The 24,187-nt window shown below is 38.7% G+C and overlaps 2 protein-coding genes and 1 long non-coding RNA gene across 17 annotated transcripts; 2 read left to right on the top strand and 1 right to left on the bottom strand.

Annotated features, from left to right (window-relative positions):
- The first annotated feature begins 804 nt into the window (after positions 1-804).
- Positions 805-3,993, top strand: LOC307020218 (uncharacterized protein). Of its 5 annotated transcripts, XM_079651455.1 has the most exons (7): positions 2,153-2,489; positions 2,586-2,661; positions 2,808-3,088; positions 3,191-3,229; positions 3,322-3,673; positions 3,708-3,719; positions 3,858-3,978. In XM_079651455.1, exons 1-5 carry the CDS (start codon positions 2,442-2,444, stop codon positions 3,397-3,399), a joined length of 522 nt encoding a protein of 173 aa, XP_079507581.1. In that variant the 5' UTR covers positions 2,153-2,441; the 3' UTR covers positions 3,400-3,673; positions 3,708-3,719; positions 3,858-3,978. The 5 variants fall into 5 exon arrangements, 4 of the variants coding, with proteins under 4 accessions (XP_079507582.1, XP_079507583.1, XP_079507581.1 ...); XR_013802799.1 differs by adding an exon at positions 805-1,234 and having other exon boundaries at positions 1,869-2,489; positions 2,808-3,229; positions 3,322-3,719; positions 3,858-3,993; XM_079651456.1 differs by lacking the exon at positions 2,153-2,489 and adding an exon at positions 805-1,234 and having other exon boundaries at positions 3,322-3,719; positions 3,858-3,993.
- Positions 3,994-4,637: 644 nt separating this feature from the next.
- Positions 4,638-9,532, bottom strand: LOC307020220. Its single transcript, XR_013802800.1, has 4 exons — positions 8,028-9,532; positions 6,443-6,512; positions 4,832-5,508; positions 4,638-4,726 (listed from the first exon to the last, which is right to left on the bottom strand). It is a non-coding gene; the product is annotated as an uncharacterized lncRNA (long non-coding RNA).
- Positions 9,533-13,624: 4,092 nt separating this feature from the next.
- On the top strand, positions 13,625-24,077 carry LOC307020206 (SLAM family member 9-like). 11 transcript variants are annotated; one of them, XM_079651426.1, is made up of 8 exons: positions 13,625-13,763; positions 14,103-14,311; positions 19,376-19,690; positions 19,774-20,055; positions 20,844-20,951; positions 21,303-21,346; positions 21,838-21,891; positions 22,741-24,077. In XM_079651426.1, the coding sequence occupies exons 2-7, from the start codon at positions 14,251-14,253 to the stop codon at positions 21,856-21,858; spliced, it is 831 nt and encodes a 276-aa protein (XP_079507552.1). In that variant the 5' UTR covers positions 13,625-13,763; positions 14,103-14,250; the 3' UTR covers positions 21,859-21,891; positions 22,741-24,077. The 11 variants fall into 11 exon arrangements, with proteins under 11 accessions (XP_079507552.1, XP_079507560.1, XP_079507559.1 ...); XM_079651434.1 differs by having other exon boundaries at positions 21,787-21,891; XM_079651433.1 differs by having other exon boundaries at positions 21,787-21,902.
- The last annotated feature ends 110 nt before the right edge of the window (positions 24,078-24,187 follow it).

Below are 24,187 nucleotides of genomic sequence, written 5' to 3'. Positions count from 1 at the left end.
CGTTCACCGCACTGAGTATGACTTTTTCCACATACGAACACAACTCGTCCCGTCATGCACGCCTCATGCCCGCCGCACATACACACTCATATGAAAGGGGCGGTCTCTCCCTCCAACAACAGTGCATTACATAACTGTAAAACATAACTGTGCACATCTTATACTTATTTGATAACTACTATATCCCTTGGTTACTTGAACACGCTACAATATTATTAACCAGTGTCCTACTTAGTGCAGAAGTAGACGCCTTAAACGTCACAGAAATTGGACATTTAAAAAATTGCTGCATATTCATTAGGCCTACTGCTAATTATTGTAAAACAATAGCTGAATCACTTGTATGCAAAAAAAAAGCAAGGGAACTTGCCCTTAACCTCATACTTCACACACACACACGTCACAACATTCGACTGCTCAAAAATGAAATTATTTCAAACAAAACATGATATTATTCAGATTTGTATTGTAACAATCATTATATCACATCTATTAAAATATTGATATAAAGAAATATTTGTATTGGAACAGTTTTAGACGTAGTAATGATGTAACATATTTCAGCCACTAGGGGGGGCAATGCCCCCCCTGCCCCCCGCAAAATCCGCCTATGGTTTTATCGCGTGCATTTATCGAGACGCTACAAAAATTGTGGGCTTATCATGTTGATTCGGCCACAACAGAGGGGCAGGTCAGGGCAAACGGGCCGTTGCCCGGGCAACAATAGACGTACCTGTGCACGTCCCTGGGTCTCAGTGGGTGTTGCTGCGGGTCCAGTGTGAGGACCAACACTATGGCGTTATATTTGTGCCTCTATCCTGAGCACGCAATGAAACATGTTGAGCATAGAAAATGCTATTGAGCGCGCACTTGAACACTTTTGAGCACAGAGAAATATATTTTCTCTCATAAAACTCCTGCTCCGTGCGCAGGCAGACCGCTGCACGCGCTCTCTCTCCCTCGCTCGCTCGACCTCTCCAGCCTGTGCGCGCTCAACTTTGCCTGCGCGCTCGCTCAAATTGTCACAGCGTTACAAATGTGCCACAAAACCAACCAATCGGAGAACTCGAGAAGGTCAATTCTGATTGGCTGGCCGTCTCCAATCATATCTGAGATGAGAGAAGAGAGGGATTTTCATTTTCGGTTGCCATCAGGCTGTTGGCGTTCCTATTATCGTTGACATTTACAGGACATGACAGACTCGAACGAAGAGATTACTACGCCACAGTGTCAGGTGAGTTATACATTTCTAGTTTTCTGATATCACGTTATTGTTTGTAATACCTTTGACGAAACCTTTTATCCGATCGTTTCAGATAAGGGCGAGTTTGCTAGCCGGCAACATAGCTATATGGATAGTTTAAGCAAACAGCTAACAAACCGTAGCCTAATATTAGCGCTAGTATTAGACAAATATTGTCAATATAAATTGCCATTTATACCCATCTGCGCCAGCCGGTAATATTTACCTTATAGAACATTCAGTGATTTTCGCGCCATTGATCTTGTGCGAAGCAACGCCTGTTGTTTATTGCGGTTCCTAATAGAGAGAGAGAGAGAGAGAGAGAGAGAGAGAGAGAGAGAGAGAGAGAGAGAGAGAGAGAGAGAGAGAGAGAGAGAGAGAGAGAGACACTTTGCACATAACTCACGGTAGCGATCTTTCATGCAATCTGCACATACTAGATGTCATATGAACGCTGAGAGTCCACAGATTCTATTGGTATACGTTTCATCACTCTGCGATAAAAACGCACTCTTAACCCTGTGTTCTAGTATCATAAATAAAAGAACATTGTACCTTGACCCCTGGCGGTTCTAGTTTAACTGAAAATATGATCATGTTAATGTTACATCCTGAATTGATTTAGGGCGATGGTGCAGTTGAGTCAGCAGCCAGAAACCTGGTGTCTTTGCTCCTTAACACTATGGCCGCAAGCGGCTCAGGAAGGCCGACGGAGACAGAGCCTCCTGCACCTAGGAATGTAGTGCCAGTGACAGTGCCGCAAGAGATGGCAGGGTTCGTATTTCAGCCACATCATTATATTTTCGTTTTGCTTAAAAAAATTCAAAAAATCAATGTTGTTTTCTTAAGTCCAGTAGTCACATCGCTGACATGATTAAATTCAAATATGAACTTGGACTTGAACAAGACTTGGTTTGTAATAGCATTGGAAAATATATATAGCTAACATGTACTATTTAGATTTTTTGTGCAACACTTGATTGTTATAAATAAATATAAAACATATAATTTATTCCACAGATCTTTTCCAGGATATTTCAAACCAAACTTCCGTCGTGGTAAAAAGAGGTGTTTGACTGCCACCAAGCATCTTGTTAAGACAACAAGTAAAACAACTGCTTTACATTTTTATCTGTTGCCAAAAAATATCGCCCACACACCGTTGCCAACTGAGGAGCTTGAACTCCTCCAGGCAGGCATGGGAAGACAAACACTGACTCTTCCTGAAGATGGTGATCACACAGAGGTATCGTTTGTCAGTTCATTTGTTTGACTTATCATTAAAGTCAATTATTGTACTTCAGCGTATTGTCACCATCAATGTTTTTCTCTCTCTCTCAAGATTTTAAGGCTCCTGGCTGACACATTTCCAAAAATGGAGGGTCTATGTGGAGGATGGCTCTTGCATAAGGCTACAGGTTTGTGGGATTTTGTTTTGTTGAGTTTTCATATTACTATATTACTTGTTGGTGTGCATGAACCCTTCTGAGGTATTGATTACTTGTTGTAAGCATTAGAGGTGGCAGAATGACAAAACATGTTCTCTCTCTTTCTCTCAATTAAGGTGGCAGTGGAAGACGAAAGCTCACTGTCATTCCACCAGAAGCAGAGGGGTATTCTGTCAAAGCTCTGCGAGCTATGTCAGCAGGTGGCAAAGCCACTTTTTACATAGTACCACTTCAGGAGACATTGGACACCGCTCCACTGCCTCCTGACTCGCACTGCTTTGCAAAAATGCCAAAGAAGACATGTTTCCAATGTCATGAAGTGATGCCTTTGCAGATGCTTGCAGTACACATTAGGACATGCAGTGGAAAAATGTCCTCTGATGAGACTGTTGATGAGGTGAGAGCAAATTCTTTTTGTATTTGGTAAATTGCCTTTAGAAAAAGACGAGGAAAATATAAATTGTTTATTGAAATAAATGACTTTTTTGTTAATCTGCAGTCCTCTGATGAATTGTGTATCGTGGAGAACGCTTGCAAGGTACAGTAGAACAGCACACAACTAAACTGCACAATCAGTTTAGTTTAGTGTTTCAGCTGTTTGTAACATGGAGCATATTTCTTTCAAACTAGGTGGTGTGTCCAATTTGCACCAAAGAATTCCCAGACGATGAAATCACAGTCCATGCTAGTCTATGTGGAGAGAGGTGATCTGTCTTATTCTGCTCTTTGTATCATAAACATTATATTTGATAGATGTACCACCTGTAGAATGTCTACATATTCAGTGTTTTAAACTGCATATTGTTTGTGCAGCTAATTGCTTAATAGCTTATTGCCTTAATAGCTTTGGTTTGAACACTTGCAAGATATTAAACTAAATCTGCATTCACTCTCTTTATAGCCTGATGCAGATTTCATCATGATGAACTGCCAGCCACGTTTTAGCGAAAAAGGGACGTCTAAGGAGAGAACTGAGAGGAAGGTGATCAACTTCCTGCAAGATTTCTTGCAGGAAGTTGAAATGTCAGGTATGATATACTGTAGAATGCAGTACACATATGAATGAATGCTTTACTGATTTGAATGTACTGAGCACATACCTAATAAATGTTCTTGGATATTTGCTTTTCTTAATTTGTGTTATTTAAAATATACATCCGTCACAGATGGGGAGACAGACAGTGCAGCTGGTGACAAGGAGCCTCTTGCAGTGCCACACGTGCTCCAGTGGATGACAGGGCAGGCCCACATCCCCATCCTCCCTGATGAAAAGAGACATTTCAAAATAACATGCAAATTTGACCATGACTGCAGGGAGCGGCTAGGAGATCACTTAATTTGTTACCCAATTGTGAGTGCGTGCACTAAAACTGTGACTTTTCCAGTAAAGCATCTCAGCACTTACACTGACTTTAGAAGAATCATGGGTGAAGCAGTGAGATATGGTGGTGGATTCCACAGAGTTTAAAACAACTAGCTCTACTCAAACTAAGGCAAGAGCTGAGTGTATATATGTTTAAATATATTTGTTAATGTTTGATGAAGTCATGCTTTTATTAGTTGGGAAAGCATACATTGTTACAAAGTTTTTTAACAAAACATCAGACAAGCAGAAAGGCAAATAAGGACCAATGGTTGGGCTCTGTGTATTCTCAACAGATATCTGTCAAACAAGGTTGTTGTAATCAGCTAATGTGTACATGTCTTAAGCAGCAGATTATGATTCCATGCATAGGTCAGCTATGTCGTCGTGTGGATGTTGAGATCTTCATACAATATGCATTTTAAGGTCTAATTATACAATCAAAACCATCTGCATCAAGCTAATAAAATTGATGATTCCCCCCTAGACATGTTTTAAGATGTGTATAACATAATCTATAAATATGCAAATAAGTGTTATTTCAGAAGTATAACTGCTGGTCACAAGAGGCTTTGTACTTTAAGCTGCATTTCTTTAACAATAATAAGCAACAACACATTAATTACCTTCCTTGAGTAGCCATCCACTCCACCAAAGACCACAATATTGTACCTGTTCAAAAGGGAAAAAGGTTACTATATAACTAAGGTTGTTCTTATTATATACTCCCAACATTCACTGTGTAGGTAATTGCATAAACAGGATATTTTACTCTACCTTATCAGTTTATGATTTGTGTCCATGTGGACCAGGGAGAGAGGGCCTCGCACGGAATAACTTCTTCGCACAACACACCCTAGTTCTGTGATCCGTCTGAAGATCCCAGCAGCATCAACACGATGCATAGAGGCCATCATTCTCCACCACTGAACACGGAGGCCCATTGAAACCAAATGGCCTTGAACCATTCAATAACCAGCATTTGGCATCTGACTTTTAAAACCTAAAATTACGTTGTCAAGTTCTTGGTCAGTCATTGTGCTGTATGATCCTCTTATAGACAAGCCAAATTCTTGCATTCTCCTGTAAATCGTTCTTCTTGAAACGCAGAGGCATTTTGCAATGCAGGAGACTGGCAGATGTGTGTTCAGCAAATGTGTTAGTTTTTCTCTCTCTATCACAATTTTGGGTTGACCAGAACCTGGACCAACTTCTGTTTCCTGTTCTACAATGGGCATAGACCTTGCGTTAATTTCCAACCGGACAACATGATGTAGGTTTCGTATTGCTTCTGTAATCTCTGATACACCTCCTATCTGCTCATGGAACGATTCAAACATAATCAGCTCATGGCGAGTCAGGAACTCCAAATAATCCACATTTAGTGGTTGCTGGTTCAAGGCTGATTGCAGTTTGGTGAGAAGTCTTTCCATCAACTGCTGTCTCAATATGTCCTGTTGGACAGACAGAGCTCAGATTAGTTAAGAAGAGGGACTCGTTGTTAGTCATATAGGTGACTGATAACGAGCTATGAGATGTGGAAGCTAGTAATAACGTTACATTTACCCCTTATATAATATCAAATAATAATTAGTTTGATAAAGTTTATCCACAAAACAAGTTAAATTATCTCCTTAAAATTACATCTACTCCTCCCTCCTTAAAAATGTCAGAACCTATAAATATGCAAATATGTTTCATTTCACAAGTTTAACTGCAACACGATGCCTCCTAGTTCACTGTAAAGTCAATTCTCAGTATTTGTGCACCAGAGGCTTTATATTTCAACATCCAAATCTTATTTTCAATGAGCACAAAGCAACACTTTCAGCAGATTAATATGAAGCCTCTCTCTCTCATCATCTGAGAGCTCAAAATCTGAATCTCCCTGAACTATCTGGTACAGAAAAAGTCTGCTTCAGTTCCGTCTCCTGCAACAATATTGAGTCATTAAGTCCATGAAGACGGTCCTGACGTCCACTAGAATGGACATTTATAAAAGGGCTGTTATTTGAAAACTTGAATTATTTAATTGCTTTCAGAACTAATTATATAGTTCCTCACATGTTAATAAACAAGAATATATATGATTTTTCATGGTAAAAATTACAATTATTCAACAATATTTGACTTCTCCTCCTGCTTCTATAACATTTTGTTTTTGGTATGCCAGCCATTTTGGATGAAAAGAAAGAGGGACTTCCCAGCATGCAATTTTAACCAATGACACATCACTGGAAAGACCAGGATGTCCTCTGTACAGTACATCAGGGATTGATAGAGTAGCTCAAAAGAGTAAAAGGAGATGCGTGTTAACAAAATGTCCACTACAGAGGACATTTTCAATGGGCTGGGTCCCAGGAGACAACTAAATCAAAAACGACTTACATGTGGCCTTGCTGTGACATTTTGTTGCTGTTCATTCGACATTGTCGGATGTTGTGGCCAGCTGGGATTGCTAGAGAAGGATGAGTCAAACTTTAGTTACTCACACAACAGCCGATGTCTCAAGATAAGAAGACATATAGGGTAATGTTAATCCTACAGCCCTATAATACAGAAAAATAAAAAGCATTTCTGAAATATGAGTCAATAATTACAAGAACAAATCTACTATAATCAGTCATCTTTTTATTTTTTATATAAACAACATATAGCTATGTTGCCGGCTAGCAAACTCACCCTTATCTGAGACGATCGGATAAAAGGTTTCGTCAAAGGTATTACAAACAATAACGTGATATCAGAAAACCAGAAATGTATACACAAGTTATTGAGCCGTTTCCGCTCTACATCCTGAACTCCTCCCTTCGATGCAATGCACTTCCGTTTTGGCGGACTGGGTTTGTTTTGCTAGCTAGCTCCGTTGTGCCGACAAAGCACTGATATCGCAGAGACAAAGAGGATATAACAATTACAACATGAAGAAAAGTGGTTCGGGAACTACGTGTGCGGTAGTTGGTTGCAATCACTCGAGAAAGCACCTGAACGAGTGGTTAGATAGAGAGTGCTACGACCACAAACCAGCACCCAGCACCCAGCCATGTTGTTCATTAAATACAGATAAACACAACAAATACTGCATGCATTGTATTTTTTAATATTATATATGAATATTTTCATAGTGATGTAATTGTGTGGGCTGCTTTTATATTTTAATTTGTAATACCTGTTAGGATTAAACATGTGATCTTTCTTGTTGAAGCCATTTCTTTAGTTTCCTCTCAACAATTAATTAATTCAGTGTTATTTATGTACAGTATGAGCTTAATATGAATGACGAACTGTGTTAAAAGAAATTGTAGCACTCTAAGGAACATATGAAATGCAATAATGCAATAACAGTGCAATAATGAAATTAAATTACATCAAACTTTATTTTCACTCAAACAGTACAGGCACATATGATATATTGCACAGCATAAAGAGATCATGTAAATTGTGCATTATGTAAACAACAGACAACTGTTGGCTCCTGTGGGCATGACCTAAATAAGGCAGTTTATTTTGGTTTTAAAATGCTGAGATATTTACTGCAGAACTGTAACCTTCCCTCAACAAAATCGTCAACAATTTTCGGGAGCATGTGGGCAAAGTAGAATGTGCGCAGCCTTATGATATGCCTTCAGACTGTCCATTGCTTTTCCATCTATTGCCATGGATTGAACGAAGTAGGAGCAAATTTTGCTGTACGTTATGCTGGGCCACGTCGTCATGTTATCCTCCCAGTTTTGCACTGAATTCGGGTGGGGGAGAGTAACGCCATCTCCAGTCAAAGAAGTAGAATCGTGTTCCCAAGCTAGCATCACTGTTAGCATCGAAATCGCTGTGTTTACACCAGTGCCCGTCTGACTGTTTACACCGGTTTACACCGACAGACGCTGTGCAAAAGACTTCCGGCGGAAATGAAGTGCATTTGTGTAGGGTTATGGCGCTACCCGTGGTTTGTCGCGTAAACTTGTCTATAACTCACCTGACACTGTGGCGTAGTAATCTCTTCGTTCGAGTCTGTCATGTCCTGTAAATGTCAACGATAATAGGAACGCCAACAGCCTGATGGCAACCGAAGATGAAAATCCCTCTCTTCTCTCATCTCAGATATGATTGGAGACGGCCAGCCAATCAGAATTGACCTTCTCGAGTTCTCCGATTGGTTGGTTTTGTGGCACATTTGTAACGCTGTGACAATTTGAGCGAGCGCGCAGGCAAAGTTGAGCGCGCACAGGCTGGAGAGGTCGAGCGAGCGAGGGAGAGAGAGCGCGTGCAGCGGTCTGCCTGCGCACGGAGCAGGAGTTTTATGAGAGAAAATATATTTCTCTGTGCTCAAAAGTGTTCAAGTGCGCGCTCAATAGCGTTTTCTATGCTCAACATGTTTCATTGCGTGCTCAGGATAGAGGCACAAATATAACGCCATACAACACAAGCGTAGCAGGAGGACAGAGGCGGAGCTAAAGCTTCATCATCGGTTGGATCCTGAGTCCGGGCTGGAGCTACGAACTGGAACATAACAAAACATTGATTTATCAAAGGTTGTTTGTATACTATTGTATTTTTTTTGTATTGTACTATTATATTGTATTTTTATACGTCATATATTCCGCTTCGCGTCGGGCCGAACCACGCCCCTTAGCTGTGATATAATGAGCATATACCACGGCCTGTCGTGAGCTATTGCTTAAATATACTACATGTTGCCCTGTGGACCAACGTAGCCACTCCGTCACAGCGGACAGAGCTGCATCATGTAGCGCTGCAGGTGTGTCTCCGTCAGCAGCAGTTGATCTGATCTCTGATGTCTCTCTCTCTCGCGTCCGATTAGACTTCAGTCAAGTTTATTTCCATATCTATCCGATCTAGCTAGTTCTGGCCAGCGCCATATAGACTGGTTCTGGCTTATGATATGACTGCCTGCTTATCAAAGGACACCAAACAATAAGCGTTGCTTGGCAACGGGGCGCAGCATGCATTTGTTTACATGAAGGTTCAAAATGTCCCCACCCTTCAGGAGGATACATCTCTTTCTCCACATTAGATGTTTCAGACGGTCTGCAATGACATTAAACAAAACTGGAGCAAGTCTAAATAAAATCACACCTTTTCATTTAAGTAAAGGGGAGCAAAATGCGTTGAATTACCTAGAGTAGTCTTCTCCTGCTTCTCTTCTTTGCTTGGCGCCAAAGCAGCAGTTACTTGCCGTTGTAAATATTTTTGCGATCCCACAATGCAGCGCGGTTCACGTCATTTGTTGTGTTATCATCTGGTTATCACAGAAGATGGTCTGAATACAGTATTTTACTATGAAATAATACAGTAACATGTTGTGAAATCCTGGTAATAATTTATCCTGTACATTCAAAGTAATTAACTGTGCCTGCATTGATTTTGCTGTGAAATTCAAAATTACAGTATTATATTGGGAACATTACAGGTAAAGACTGCAAAGTGGTAAAACAGTAATGTATTGTAAATATTACAGCTAAATATTGTCACACACACACACACACAAACACACACACACACACACACACACACACACACACACACACACACACACACACTTGGACTGTGCGCACTCAAACACACATGGATGATAAAGATTTGTTTTTAAATTAAAAAAAAAGGAAGTGGAGAGATTGTAAAACAAATGTGATTGATTGTTCTGAGTTTATTGCTGATGTGTTCTGATCCGGCTATTATTGAAGTGTCTCTGCTAGGTGCACTATTTGTTGTTGAAATCATTTGATTAATGTTCTGATTGAAGGTCAACAGTTTAATGGCAGTATTGATCCTGTGTTGTTACTTAACAAACGGAAGGGAGATGTTACAGGGTGGTTTAGGCTAGGTTGCAGCTCCACCCTGTGGACGTATTGTGCCTGTGTTATATATCTGCCTCACGTGACTATACCTCAGTTGTATGATTACCTGCTTAATGTGAATACACGGCGTTGAGACACAGCCTGACTTGCCTTGTTTATTAATGCACCTACATCTACAAACAAAAGATGTCCCCCGACAAACTAAGCCTATAGCAGCAAAACTCAGCAGAAATATAATCAAATCAGCAGCAGACATGTTGTACCCCTAAGGCCTTCTGCATGCACAATAGAAATAAAACAGGGACTCACTCGTCAAAAGAGGAGAAAAAAAAGAAAAGTTTTTCTATAAAAGAGTGAGATACTGTTTATGTAAGATTGGTTGCATGTAGCAGTGGTTCACGACTTTGAGCTGGTCGCCATTCTAGATACTATTATTATATTTAGTAGGTACCCCGTCACTCAGATGGGATAGTTCGCCTACATATTCTTTTTGTAACTCTATAACTCACCCTTAATATAAATGCATTTAAACATTTACACATATTGTGAGCGAACGTAATAAAATGAAGACTCACTTCTAGCAGTTTCAACATCTTTTGTTAAGACTAGAGCTCTTAAAGAAACACTTGAGCTCGCCTGTCTTTCATAAGCTGCAACAAGTCTGGAGGCGGGACACCAGGATTATGAAAATGTATTTGGAAATGGTTTTTTTTGTGTACATAATGTGCAACCCCTAATCTTTCTACGTACCTCCTGCAACCCCCCCAACTACCCCTAGGGGTCCCCCTACCCCTGGTTGGGAAACAGAACTATGAGTTTATTTGTTCTTGTTGAGCTTCTCCATGAGTTGAACCGTGATGACAGCCGACACCATGATGATCAGACCCACAGAGAACACACACGTCTTCACCAGGCACACAGATAACCCCTCTGGATCTGAAACACAACAAACAGAGAGTTTCATATCAAAACCGACACAGAGATCCAGACTGAGACGCACAACTGAGTGGAAGCAGCAAATCAGGTATTATTCCTTTATTTGGATAACAGTTTGATACTTTACAGTTTGCAAGTACTTTGAGTCCTACATTGTGAAATACTTGTAAAATACTTGCACTGCGAAAGTGTGGTTGAGTTTTACAGACATCATGCATCATGCAATGTCAAACGGCATGTTGGCGGTTTAATGTTGAATTAATGTTTATTCTGTTCTTCAAATATGCAGATATTTTTGTACTTATACAAATATTCAAGTTCAAAGGTTTATATAAAGGTTCTACATAGGTTCTGTATATATGAGACAAACAGCACATGATATGTGTCAAACATGATGTACTGAATTAATTGTTTTATTTAAAGTTTCTTCAAATTCAATTCTTGTAGTTTTAAGTTCACATTTACTCCCTGCAGCCTGACAGAGCAGGTTATTAATTCACAAATAAGTTTTGTTAAACTTTAAATTCCAAACTGTGTGTTATTATCAGGAAGTAGTTTTTCTTAAAGTCTTTCGGGCAGACATCTTTGATTATTATGGTGTCGTTGGTCCAGCTGACATGGTTGCTATGGTTACATATGATCGATCCACTTGACTGGTGGACCTGGAGAAAAGTATCAGGGATCCCTCTGACCGCTCTCCTCCCTCCTGACTGCAGGTTCTGGTTTCACATGAGAAAGTGCTGTTGATGTGAGAGTCCTGTGAGCTGCAGGTCACAGTGAAGCTACAGGAGGAAGAGCTTTCAGAGACAGAGCTCACTGTGAGGAGAGGGAGAGACGCTCGATCTGAGGAGGGAAGAAGCAGGGGAAGAGTTTTAGAAACAAGACCACAGAAACTCTATCAGTGTTTGAGAGGTTAACAAACCTAACTTGAACTTTGACGCTATATTTAGCTAGTTCTTCTGTTGTTTCCTTTATCACTCGAGCAGTATAAACTCCACTGTCTGCCTCTTGGAGATTCTTCAATTTCACAGAGAAATTGTTCACAGGAAACTCAATCCTTCCATCGTAATTAGCAGCGACTTTTTTGTCCTCAATTGAATCTTAGTATGTTACTTTTATTATATTTCCAGAAAAATAAATCAAATTCCTCAAGAACACAGCTTTGATGACATTCAGGAGCACATCCTCTCCCTTCAGCACAAACACAGGAGTCCCAGCACTGATCCCTGTCAAACAGTAGACACATCATACAGTAAATATCACACACAATATACTGTATGGATATTACTATATTTGTGTATTTTATTCATGACAATTATCTGATCACAATGAAATCCAGGCTTAACATTCAACCCAGTGACAGTAATAGTCATAGCTATCATAGTTTTTATTCAATTCTTTTTGAGTCCACTTGTTTCACTGGGACTTTCTTCAACCTTGTCCTTCATTTTCCTCTTCTCACTCTCACCAGTTTTGCTCCTTCTAAGTGCCCTTGAGCTATAACCTCTAATTGTTCTTAATTGCAGTGTAGCATAGCAGAGACAACATTGATGAACCAGAGAAGCAAAGTATTGTAATGTATCAAAAAACTCAAAATAATTTCACATTATAATAACATTAAATTCAGTGTGCTGGTTTTATGTAATTTTCTACAGAACATTTTTTTTCTTTATACTTTTTCTGTTTTAAATGTTTTATTCAAAGATAATTGGCTTCTAATGCAAAGCACTGACAACCAGGCTCTGTTTTCTGCATTTTGTCCCTGAGTAACCGACTGTTTTTATGGATAAACGATGAATTGTTATAGACAGTAAGAAGCGATCAGTTTTTTGACTGCAAATAAATTAACTTGAGAAAACTCCACATGTCAGTTTTTGATCTTACAATCTTGCAATAAAACTATTATAAATGTTAAACAGAGTATTGTTTTAACATCCTGTAATAAAATACTTTATTCTGAGTTACCTTTCTCTGGAATTCTTAGACATCACTTCCTCTTCTTTCGTTTGTGAGCACTTCATTTCATGGTTATACAAACAAAGGAAGGTTATCTACCCCTGACATGTTTTAAGATGAAACATCTCAAATAACTTGTTCTGAGTACATTTTTCAAACTGAAGAAGCCTGCTCACATACTTGAGCTAAATCTGATAAATGTTAAAACATTGAATTAGACTTGATTTTATCGTACCTTGTGCCTCAGTGCAGACCAGCAGCCCCAGAGTCACGAAGATGAACATCACAATCTCTGTCTGTGTGCTTCCTGTTTGGCTCTAAAACCACCAAGTATTTTCACAGTTGGGTTTTTTCCTTTTAAAACCACACAATCTTTTGCATGATGTGAAGACCTTCACTTCTATTTGCACCTTACCAACAAACAAACAAACAAACTCTGCTCCATTTTGCAAACAAGCAAAAGGTGTTATGTTATCGAAACTCTAAATGTACATTGTTAAAACACAATTCTGCAATATTCTTTCATGCATATCACATCTGATCACAACTTTGCTTCCTATGTTTACGCACTTACAAGTTAACCATGTGACTTGCTGAGCCAAGCAGTTGGTACTTCTGCATTTTCTTACTCAATACATACTGGGAGCAAAATACTTTCAAAAGAAAGCTGCACTTGGGATACATGTTTCTGCAAACTGTGTGATAGTTGTGTGAAAAGTAAAACACAGAAACGTACAGATAACTGTTTTAAGAGAACCAGAAAAGTTTTAGTCCAGAACAACAACAACAAAAACTAACATCACGCATTATTTGAATGTTGTCTTATTCTTACTTCCTATTCATCTAGAGTTTTGTGTAAGGACAGAGAGCCATGGAATAAAAAACAAGACACAAGCCGACTTGGATCAGAATCACTTCCCCATGCAACACATCTTACGGATTGAGGTCGTATTTTAAACCTTTCACTTTTGTTTACTTTCTTAATTCATGTGAATCACAAGGTAAGAACTTTATTTTATATTTCCTGTTATTGATCAACATTTTTTTGTTTTCAAATTTAATGTTGTTGTACTGTAGCTCTACTTAAGCAATATACAGTCAGTAAGATTATACCCTTTATGTGTTATTTTTTTATTTAATACTGATAAAAAAAATGTTGCTCAATGTTATGGTGATGCTAATAAAATGTAAAATTGTATTGAGATATTTTGATATATACAGTTATGTCGGTAATGTAAAGGAAATGTTTCTCTAAAAGTGAATATGGATACATGCTGGTTTCAAAGACATAATAATAATAATAATAATAATAATAATAATGCATTACTTTTTTATTGGAGACGCCCCTTGATCTGATGAACAACGCTCTAGCCCATTGTGCCAACACCACCCCGACATGAGCAACAAAGCTTTGATGACAGGAAACTGGTGGCTCACAAAACGCTGTGACTCTAAGCACGTATCACACTTCCGCAACGCATTTGCAAAATGAAGTCGTTTGTTACATTTCTATTTGTCGTTTATGAGCTTTGTTTATGTGGATCACAAGGTAAGAACATTATTTTGTTGTCTTCTTTTGTTGATCTACTTTTTTTTGTTTTCACAGTCAAAGTTGTTGTACTGTATACTACTTAAACAATATAAGATTAGAAACGTAACGTTTTTTGATTCCTATATTTCAATTAGGTAGTATTTAGAAATGTATGCAATTATTAGTTATCTGCTTATTGTCATTTAATAAAGTAGAAATACTAATTAAATGTAAAATTGTATGTAGATATTTTTGATATATACAGTTATGTCGGTTGAAACCACATCCAGACACAAAGTCCTGGTGATGTAAAGGAAATATATCTTCATTGTAAGTGAATGTGAAATACAGCAGAAACTTGAACTAAAATCTCCAGTCATCAGGATTATTAAATAGTATCTATACTTTTATGAATATGTTGATCCATACAAAGATTAACATTTTATTTTAAACACTTTTGTGTGGTGGTACGCACTTTTTCAGTCCTTTCAAGTAACAGTTTAGATATGTTGTATATTATAAATATATAAATGTCCATCAAAGTTTTGTGATAGAAATGTGTAGTCCCAAGCACATAGAAATTGCCAGATTAAAACTTGCATATGTTTGGCAATTTGCACAATTACAATAAATTGCGTTAATTAAAATAAACGTACTATGTAAACAATAGCTACAAAAATTCTTGGCCGATTTGGAAAATCTTGAAGTGGTTTGGCAGTTATTGAGGACGCTGAATCTATTTCGGACAGTTTCAGGATCAAAAGTGGCAGTTTAAACCAGCAATGTACTCTTGGTGGCAGATTTTGATTACCATGTGTTGCGATCATTGGATATAGAGAGGATGAGAGGCAAATTATTATTTTTGCTTTGGACAATTATTTTTCAAATAAATACTGTAGATAATCTGTCCAATCCAAATGAATGCCCTACATTTTTTAAATCAACCTGAAATGAATCAAAATCAGTGCAAATATTGGCATATTCCTTTCAATTACCCCCAAACCAGGGCCACCTTAATGCACGGGCTGAATTCCAGGGGCCTACGGAGATCGGGGGCCTATCATGAGCCAATAAAAAAAAAAGTTTTTTTATTTTTGATGTTTTTACATTTTTTTAAATAAACAAAGTCTTGGCTTTCAGAATATGAAACTTTTATTTCGAAAATCACACGATAAATACATTTTTGAAGCTTGTAAAGGGAAGAAGACAGCTCTCCGCTGAAATTATGAATGTAAGGCGTAGAGTAATCATAAATAACACGGCAGGGTCCGTTACAGTTTGTTTTCATCTGATTTCAAATAAACAAAGTCTTGGCTTTCAGAATATTAAACTTGTTTCGGCAAATTCAGATGATAAATACAACTTTGAAGCTTGTGCCGGCATAATTACAAGCGGAGAACGGAGTAACTTACAATACACACAAACGCAAAAATACACACACACACTCACTCACTCACTCACTCACTCACTCACTCACTCACTCACTCACTCACTCACTCACTCACTCACTCACTCACTCACTCACTCACTCACTCACTCACTCACTCACTCACTCACTCACTCACTCACTCACACACACACACACACACACACACACACACACACACACACACACACACACACACACACACACACACACACACACACACACACACACACACACACACACACACACACACACACACACACACACACACACACACACACACACACACACACACACACACACACACACACACCCTCTTGAGCTTCCCCCAGACCAGTAATCAAAACGAAAATATCTTCCCTCCGTAGTATTTTCATCATTTGCTCCGCTAATAACCAATCAGATCGATGGATTCCAGAGATTTTTCTCAAAAATGATGACTCCGAAACAGTCAGTGGGCACCACTTAACAGCCAATCAGAATGAGAATATGTTTCACATGTGACTTATTCAAATTGCGAGTGATTGAGTGACAGATGAAGGTTGTTTAGGAGACAGATGAGTTCTGTACCGGGCAGGGGCCTCGGAGCCAAGTAGGCCGTCTGGTTCTGATAGCGATGGAGTAGCAGGAGAGGAAAAACTGACAGGAGGGACATTATCTGTTGGAGGAGATGGAGAGGACGACGAGGACTTGCTACGTGGAGGGGAGCCAACGGCAACCGGACAAATACATGAGGGAGGACTAGGCGCGCGTAGAGCAGAGTGGAGAAGTGCGATCGCAGAGCCTATAAATGACTTTGATTTGTTGTTTAAATAGGGGGCCTACAAAACCTATCAGCCCCAGGGCCTGATGGCAGGTTAAGGCGGGCTTGCCCCAAACAACTCAAAAATGGTCAAAGTCGGCCAAGCCATTTTTTTAAACTATTGTCCACATAGGCTATAATGGTAATTCATGCTAATACATTACATTACATTGCATTTAGCGACTTACAATAAGTACGTTCGACCAGGAAGATACTTGAAGAAAACAGAATCATATAAGTGCATCAGGTTTCATAGAGCCAAACATTTCAAATGCTACTCAACTGGCTTTAGATAAGCCAGCCCTTTATTAGTATACAATAAGTGCTTTGTTAATAGTTCTATCTCTCGCAGTGGAGTCGAAAGAGATGGGTTTTCAGTCTGCGCCGGAAGATGTGTAAGCTTTCTGCTGTCCTGATTTCAATGGGGAGCTCATTCCACCATTTTGGAGCCAGGATAGCAAACCCACGTGTTTTTGCTGATGGGAACTTGGGTCCCCCTCGCAGTGCGGGTGCAGCGAGCTGTTTGGCTGATGCAGAGCGGAGTGCACGTGCTGGTGTGTACGGTTTAACCATGTCCTGGATGTAGGAAGGGCCAGATCCATTCGCAGCATGGTACGCAAGTTCCAGTGTCTTGAAGTGGATTCTAGCAGTTACCGGAAGCCAGTGAAGGGAGCGAAGGAGCGGCGTGGTGTGGGAGAATTTAGGAAGGTTGAAGACCAGACGAGCCGCTGCATTCTGGATGAGCTGCAGAGGTCGGATGGCGCATGCAGGTAGACCAGCCAGGAGGGAGTTGCAGTAGTCTAGGCGTGAGATGACGAGAGCCTGGACCAGAACCTGCGCAACGGGGCCGGCGCCACGAGGGGGCAAAAGGGGGCATTGCCCCCTCAGTTGTATTATTTGCCCCCTCACTTTGAGCATCATTCATCCATCAAAAAGTACAATAAATGTCACAATTATTAAATAACTTTAAATAATTTGTTTCCACAATACACGTTAGGCCTACTATGTTTAGATCAGATATGTGGGCAGGCAGTCAAGCAACGTGTAAAAAAGCCTCAACCCCAAGTGAGCTAGTCTTAATGTTAGCGTGTGCTTAGCTGTAAACACAGTCGGATGGGTGACCAAAACGTCCCCGTTTTCGGTGGCTGGTACCCGGTTGAAACTCCCGAAAATGTTCCCGTTTTTGAACGTGCGTTAAAAAAAATAGAGCAAGGTGAAATCAAATGTTACATGTCAGTAAAAACAGAGTAACAGTGTTGTGCCTGTTTGTAGCGTTAGCGTATTTCTTCTTCTACTACTTCTTCTTCTTCTTCTTCTTCTTCTTCTTTTGTCTTTATTGGCAAATCACTTCCCCTTGGAGCATATATCGCCACCTACTGTTGATTTATTAAATGTTCATATTAAATCCTTGTCCTCAGACCAGTGTTTTTGAGGAACTTGAAGATCAGCTTGTTTGCTTAATTTCTTGATTTACTTTCGTATATTGACATCAACAAAAAATAAGACAAACAACTACAGATAGCACCACACGTGATGGTTACTTGTTATTATTTAGGGCTGTATGGATCAGGTTTTTGCCAAAGCGAGCCCTTTTAGTAGAATAACAACCTGTTATGTATTATATCAACCATATTGGTACAATGAGCGACATCTCGTGACGGATTTTGGAACACTGATTTGATTTTTCTCATGGCAGTTAGACTCTAGAGACAAACCAGGGGACTTTATTTTTATTTTTAATCTGTGTCTGTCCATTTGGTGTAGTATTTGATCCAATATTACATTTGGTTTATATATTAGTCACTTTCTTATGAAATGCCAGGTTTTAGTCCTTGATTTGAATATTCAATCCTGAAAATAAAAAATCAACCAGATTAATGTTTATTTAATCCTGACTTGACTAGAGGTAAGTAAATCTGTATAGGAAGACGAGTTAAGGGATAGAGGAGAAAAGGTTATGGTATAATTACAGAGCCTGTCCATTTATAAATTGAGGAAATCAATGTTAGTCTGTTAAACAAAGTTCAGCCATCTAATAATGTACTATCTAATATTAAAGATCAGAGGAAAAGAACAGAACGACAGAGGTAAATCCAGAATAACAAATAAAGAAGCAAAGAGATTGTAAAGCAGTGAGAAGGAAAAAAGCTTGGTGTGTCAATTCATTACATTGCAAGTATTTTTCGTTGTTGTGAAAAGAAAATCGCCCCCTCAGATTTTTTAACAGCCCCCTCAGTCATTTCATCCTGGAGCCGGGCCTGCTGCGCAAGATTTAATAATAATTATGCTGATTGTGCAAATTGGCCAATATATGCAAGTTAGCATCCAGCAGTTTCTATGTGCTGTGTACCTCTAACATAACACTTTGGTGTACTCAACATTTCCAGATTCACAATAGGATGCTGGCAATTCGATATTTAACCTTCAGAGTAGATGGTTTGAGACAGATTATAACCAAGTAGAAAAGGAATAAATGCTTCTCCTCTGTCAAATCTGGGGAACAATAGTATTAGTAAAGAGGGGGTCAAATATGCAAGGTGTAAGAAAGTCCCCTGTTTTTCATACGAGACCGAATGGAAATAATTTGTCATATGGAAAAGAAACATAAATACTAAAAGCAAGATTTAAGTCAATCAATGTTTATTTTTATTTATTTTTTCAACTGAAAAAAGTTCAACTGATAAACACCTCGAAGCAGCTTCAAGGGTCAAAGCTAATCCAAGATTTTTTTAAAAGACACAAGATGAAGGTATTTTATAATCACATATAAAAGAATAGAGAAATATTCAGTTTTGAACCAATAACAATGTAATGTCTGTGATATTTACTGTATGGTGTGTCTACTGTTTTACAGGGATCAGTGCTGGGACTCCTGTGTTTGTGCTGAAAGGAGAGGATTTGCTTCTGAATGTCACCAAAGCTGTTGTTCTTGGGGATTTGATTCTTTTTTCATGGAAATTCAATGACAAAACATTTGTATTAACAGTTAACCCTCGCAACAATCCAGATGTATCTCCTAATTACACTAGAAGGATTGAGTTTCATGTGAATAATTTCTCTGTGAAATTCAAGAATCTCCAAGAGGCAGACAGTGGAGTTTATACTGCTGTAGTGATAACGCTTGTAGGAGGCGAAACAGAAGCAGCTAAATACAAGATCACAGTTCAAGGTAGGTTTGTTAACCTCTCAAACACTGATAGAGTTTCTGTGGTCTTGTTTCTAAAACTCTTCACCTGCTTCTTCCCTCCTCAGATCGAGCATCTCTCCCTCTCCTCACAGTGAGCTCTGTCTCTGATAACTCTTCCTCCTGTAGCTTCACTGTGACCTGCAGCTCACAGGACTCTCACATCAACAGCACTTTCACATGTGACACCAGAACCTGCAGTCAGGAGGGAGGAGAGCGGTCAGAGCGGATCCCTGATACTTTTCTCCAGGTCCACCAATCAAGAGGATCAATCATCTGTAACCATAGCAACCATGTCAGCTGGACCAACACCACCAAAATAATCAAAGATGTCTGCCACCAGCATGATGGTAAGACTGAAAGAGAAACTACTTCCTGATAATAATACACAGTTTAGAGTCAGAACATCAGAGCGTAAAAGTTTTTTTTTTAATCAAAAACTTTTATATGTCTGTAAATAAGATACATTTTATTCCGCAGTTTGAAAAATGCTGTAAATTGGGTTTGTTACAAATATTGTAAAATCCATGTATTACTCTGTTTTTCAGGCTCTAAAAACATTAAAGGAAGAGTTTCTTTTTACCTCATTGAACCAATTACAAAAAAACATTTTCAGTGCAAATATTGCTAACTGTTTTTGTCCTCGTCTTCTGACCTCTTTTAGTTTCCGCTGCTGTGAGCAGTGTTTTTTAGACAGGACAAGAAAACTAGAAGAGTGCATAAAACCAAATGAAAAGCTTGTTTTTCTTAATGGCATGTTTCAGTTAAACCTGTATAAAAAAAAATGATGAGCCTTGTCTTTCAACTAGAATGAAGTGTTTTAATTAAGTATTTTGTAGTTTATGAAACTAAACTGGGAATTAGTCGGTGAAATTGGGGAAGTTTCTGCTCCAGTAATTTGACAAGCAAAACAAGCTATCTTTAGCGTTGCTTTGATTAAACAAGAGCCAGGTGGTGTTTTCTTATTCAGTGACCTTTGGAAGGTTGGTAGTTTCACATTGAACTGAATAACTGTTTGGTTTAACATATTAGGGTTAAAGCAAACAAACAAAATTATTTTAACATTTTTGTAAAATAAAATCTAACAGTTTATGAATTTAACCAAGCATTATAATGTGGCTCATGTTTTTATTTACAGTTCCTCACCAACCAAACATTGTTCCAATTATTTTGGGAGTATTCTTCACAATTCTCATTCTCGCCATCATTGGTGCAGTACTTTGGTGTCGTCGAAAGAGAAGAACAAGTAAGTCTAAGTGTGCATTTTAATATATTTGTTTCCTGTGGGAATTAAGTATTTTAGTCAAGTTCATCATATACCACCAACACATCCTCATTGTCTATTGAGCAATCGCATACAACATATCTGAAACCTCTCAAACAGAAACATACTCTTTATATCATTCTACATATAGAGCCTTTAAAGTGTTCAGCTGTTTGAAAATGATAATTAGGACACAACCAACATCTGGACTCAATGCAGATGCAGCTCAAGTAATGTATATGTTATGAAGGTAATGAGCATTAAAGGTGAAGCTCTCAAAATGAAATGTAAATTAATGCAAATCCACTTTTTCTTTTTTTTACTGACCTGCAGGAAAAAGAGTGATTGTCGAAAATACAATTTATGATACTGCTCAGGTAAGAGACAAGGTATATTTTTTTTTAACTTTTGAGTGAAAAGTAAACAAATGTAACAGAATGTTTGATTTTGAAGAATTAAACAGACTTGGACTGAATATGAGGATCAAGCTAAATCCATAACTGGAGCCTCAGACAGTTATATTGCCTACTATGCACACTAATCACTAATCACTATGCACACTAATCACTAATCACTATGCACACTAATCACTAATCACTATGCACACTAATCACTAATCACTATGCACACTAATCACTAATCACTATGCACACTAATCACTAATCACTATGCACACTAATCACTATGCACACTAATCACTATGCACACTAATCACTGTGCACACTAATCACTATGCACACAGAGTATCTGCATATATGTAATGGTTATTTACTGTTTATTATCCATGACTCCTTTCTACACCACCGTCTGTCTGCAGTTCCAGGTCCTGCTGCTCACATTTCTGGTTGTGCTGCTTGCTCTTTTAAAGCTTTGGGTCCGACTAACCTGATGCACCGCGATGCTTCTCTCTAAACCTGCTGAGGTCTCTGTCTGGTAATTAATGTATTCAAATGTACTGCACTGTGTTTCTTAGTGATGTGTATTTGTTATTTGCTTGTGTACGTTTTTAGTTTTAGTTTTTTTAAATATAGTTTTTCCATAAGTTGATGCCCTGATGGAACGATGCTCCTTCTTCTAAAATTCAGAAGGTGTCACGTTCTTAAAACTCTAAATAACATGCTGGTGTCATAAACATAATGCAGACACAGTGACATTTACAAAAGGTTTTGTTCACGCATATCACAAACATGATCAGAACTTTGCTTTTCTATTTTTGTCACACAGCCGTTAATCAAAGCTACAGTATGTGACTTCCTGCTGAGCCGAGTGGTTTGTACTTTTCTTCCACAACACATACTGAGAGCAGAAGCCTCTCACGGTTAAGCTGCACTTGAGATACATATGTTTTCAAACCGTGTGATAGTTGTGTGTTAGTTAATGTGTTATTAAGTTAAACCCAGTAACGTACAGAGAACCAGACATTTTAATTATTTGTCTCAGAACAAATGAACGGAAGAGGGGAACCTTGATTCCCATGTCTGTTACGAACTCAGGCACTTAGGAGATAGGACCCAATTGCACGACCCGGGAGACAGAGGTAAAGTATTGGAAAGATACTTTATTTTTCTAAAAGCAGGCAAGATGAACAAAAAAGTCACTATTGAATCTCAGGTTGAGATGATACAAACTAATCTTACATTTTTTTTAAACACCATTATCCCTTTTGTAGACAATAATATGGAATTGTATTGTATTTGAGGAATATATGACATATACAAATACAATATTATACAAACAACCTTTGGTAAATCAATGTTTTGTTCTGTTCCAGCCCGTAGCTCCAGCCCGGCGTAAGGACCCAACAGCTGAGGAAGCTTCAGCTCTGCCTCTGTCCTGCATCTACGCTTTGGTTGGTCCTAAAACTTCACCTCCAGCACCCACTGAGACTAGAAACACAGCTCAGCTAGAGAGTGTGTAACGCTCAGGTAAAAAAGACCACACCAGGTCCTTGAAAAATGATCAGGAGTCGTATTCCACATACTGCACTTGTTGGGATTACGATGTATGCCAACTGAGCCATGGACTTTATTTTCACGTTAACCTCTTTTAGTGTGAACATCCTAAACCACGTCCTGTGTCTGCACCCAGAAGTGCTCTAACTCCACCTTCAATGCACAGTTTTGATTGGTTAATGATCGGTTGAAATGACTCATCAGCTTTTCTTGCAGTTTATGAATTCTGAATCTCTATGGCTATGGGCGGCCATCTTGACTCAAAGGACATTATTTATTGACTTCTCAGACAATCCTCGGACAAAAATGTATTTCATTTTTTTACATCTTAATGTTTTGGCATTTTTTGTATATCTTTCATTTCTGTCTTATTGGAAAGCAATGATGTTTTGTAAATTTGTACGAACGTTTCAAAGACTATAGCTAACTTGAAGAGCAACAGGAACCACTGATCCGAGTGAGCGTCAAGCTAATTAGAGGATGAAACCCTTGCAAATTCACACATCACAGCACACACAGTGAAATATGACCTCTGGGGGGTTGGAGGTGTCTGATGCCTTGCTCAAGGACACCACGGCAGAGCCCAGGAGGTGAATTGGGACTTCTACAAGTATCAGTCCACATTCCATATTTTAGGTCTGTTCGGGGACTTGAACCAGCGACCCTACGGCTCCCAGTCCAAGCCCCTACTGACTGAGCTACTGCCGGCAAGAAGACTATTCATTGGATTGAAAGTTTCTCTCCAGTTTACACAGTTTAACGACAGGCTTTGAGAGCAACAGATTGTAGTGGAATTAATGTTATTGTATGCAAAGGATTTTACAGTTTTTACCCTTAGAGTTAGAGAAATACGTTGTTTCTGCTACATAACAAAAAAAAGGGGGACTATAAGAATGATTACAATGTTACAATACATGTTCAAGTAAAGAAGTATATATTATGACGCTCATTCTCACACAAAGTTCAAGAGTCTCATAACACCGAGTCTCGAGTGAAACCAAAGCTAATCTTCCATTGTTGACTGTAGTTTAAAGAAGTCATGAATTTTTTTGAAGTTTTCATTTAGGATACTTTCACTCTTCTTCTTTTAAAAATAAAATGTACTTTTAAATGCAGTAGGTGCACACCTGATTTATAAAAAAAATGTATTCTTTTATGCAGTTGCACCAACATTGATTTTAGTGAATGTAGTCTATAGCTACAGGATTCTTTCTTTTTTTTAGTTAGTTTCTATTTCTAACACACTTTTAAATAAAAGTGTCAGAT

This window comes from Notothenia rossii (assembly GCF_949606895.1).
Source record: "Notothenia rossii genome assembly, chromosome: 9".
In the NCBI taxonomy this organism is placed as follows: domain Eukaryota; kingdom Metazoa; phylum Chordata; class Actinopteri; order Perciformes; family Nototheniidae; genus Notothenia; species Notothenia rossii.
Note: the sequence above shows the minus strand (reverse complement) of the source record. Positions and strands in the feature narration are given on the sequence as shown.

Bases quoted from the DNA above. Each gene is read 5' to 3' on its own strand.
- LOC307020218 (XM_079651454.1), top strand. From the start codon at position 2,442: ATGGGAAGACAAACACTGACTCTTCCTGAAGATGGTGATCACACAGAG. The intron at 2,662-2,807 runs GTTTGTGGGATT...CTCTCAATTAAG, and splicing joins GCTCTTGCATAAGGCTACAG to GTGGCAGTGGAAGACGAAAG. The intron at 3,230-3,321 runs GTACAGTAGAAC...CTTTCAAACTAG, and splicing joins TCGTGGAGAACGCTTGCAAG to GTGGTGTGTCCAATTTGCAC.
- LOC307020206 (XM_079651424.1), top strand. From the start codon at position 14,251: ATGAAGTCGTTTGTTACATTTCTATTTGTCGTTTATGAGCTTTGTTTA. The intron at 14,312-19,375 runs GTAAGAACATTA...ACTGTTTTACAG, and splicing joins TTGTTTATGTGGATCACAAG to GGATCAGTGCTGGGACTCCT. The intron at 19,691-19,773 runs GTAGGTTTGTTA...TTCCCTCCTCAG, and splicing joins ATACAAGATCACAGTTCAAG to ATCGAGCATCTCTCCCTCTC.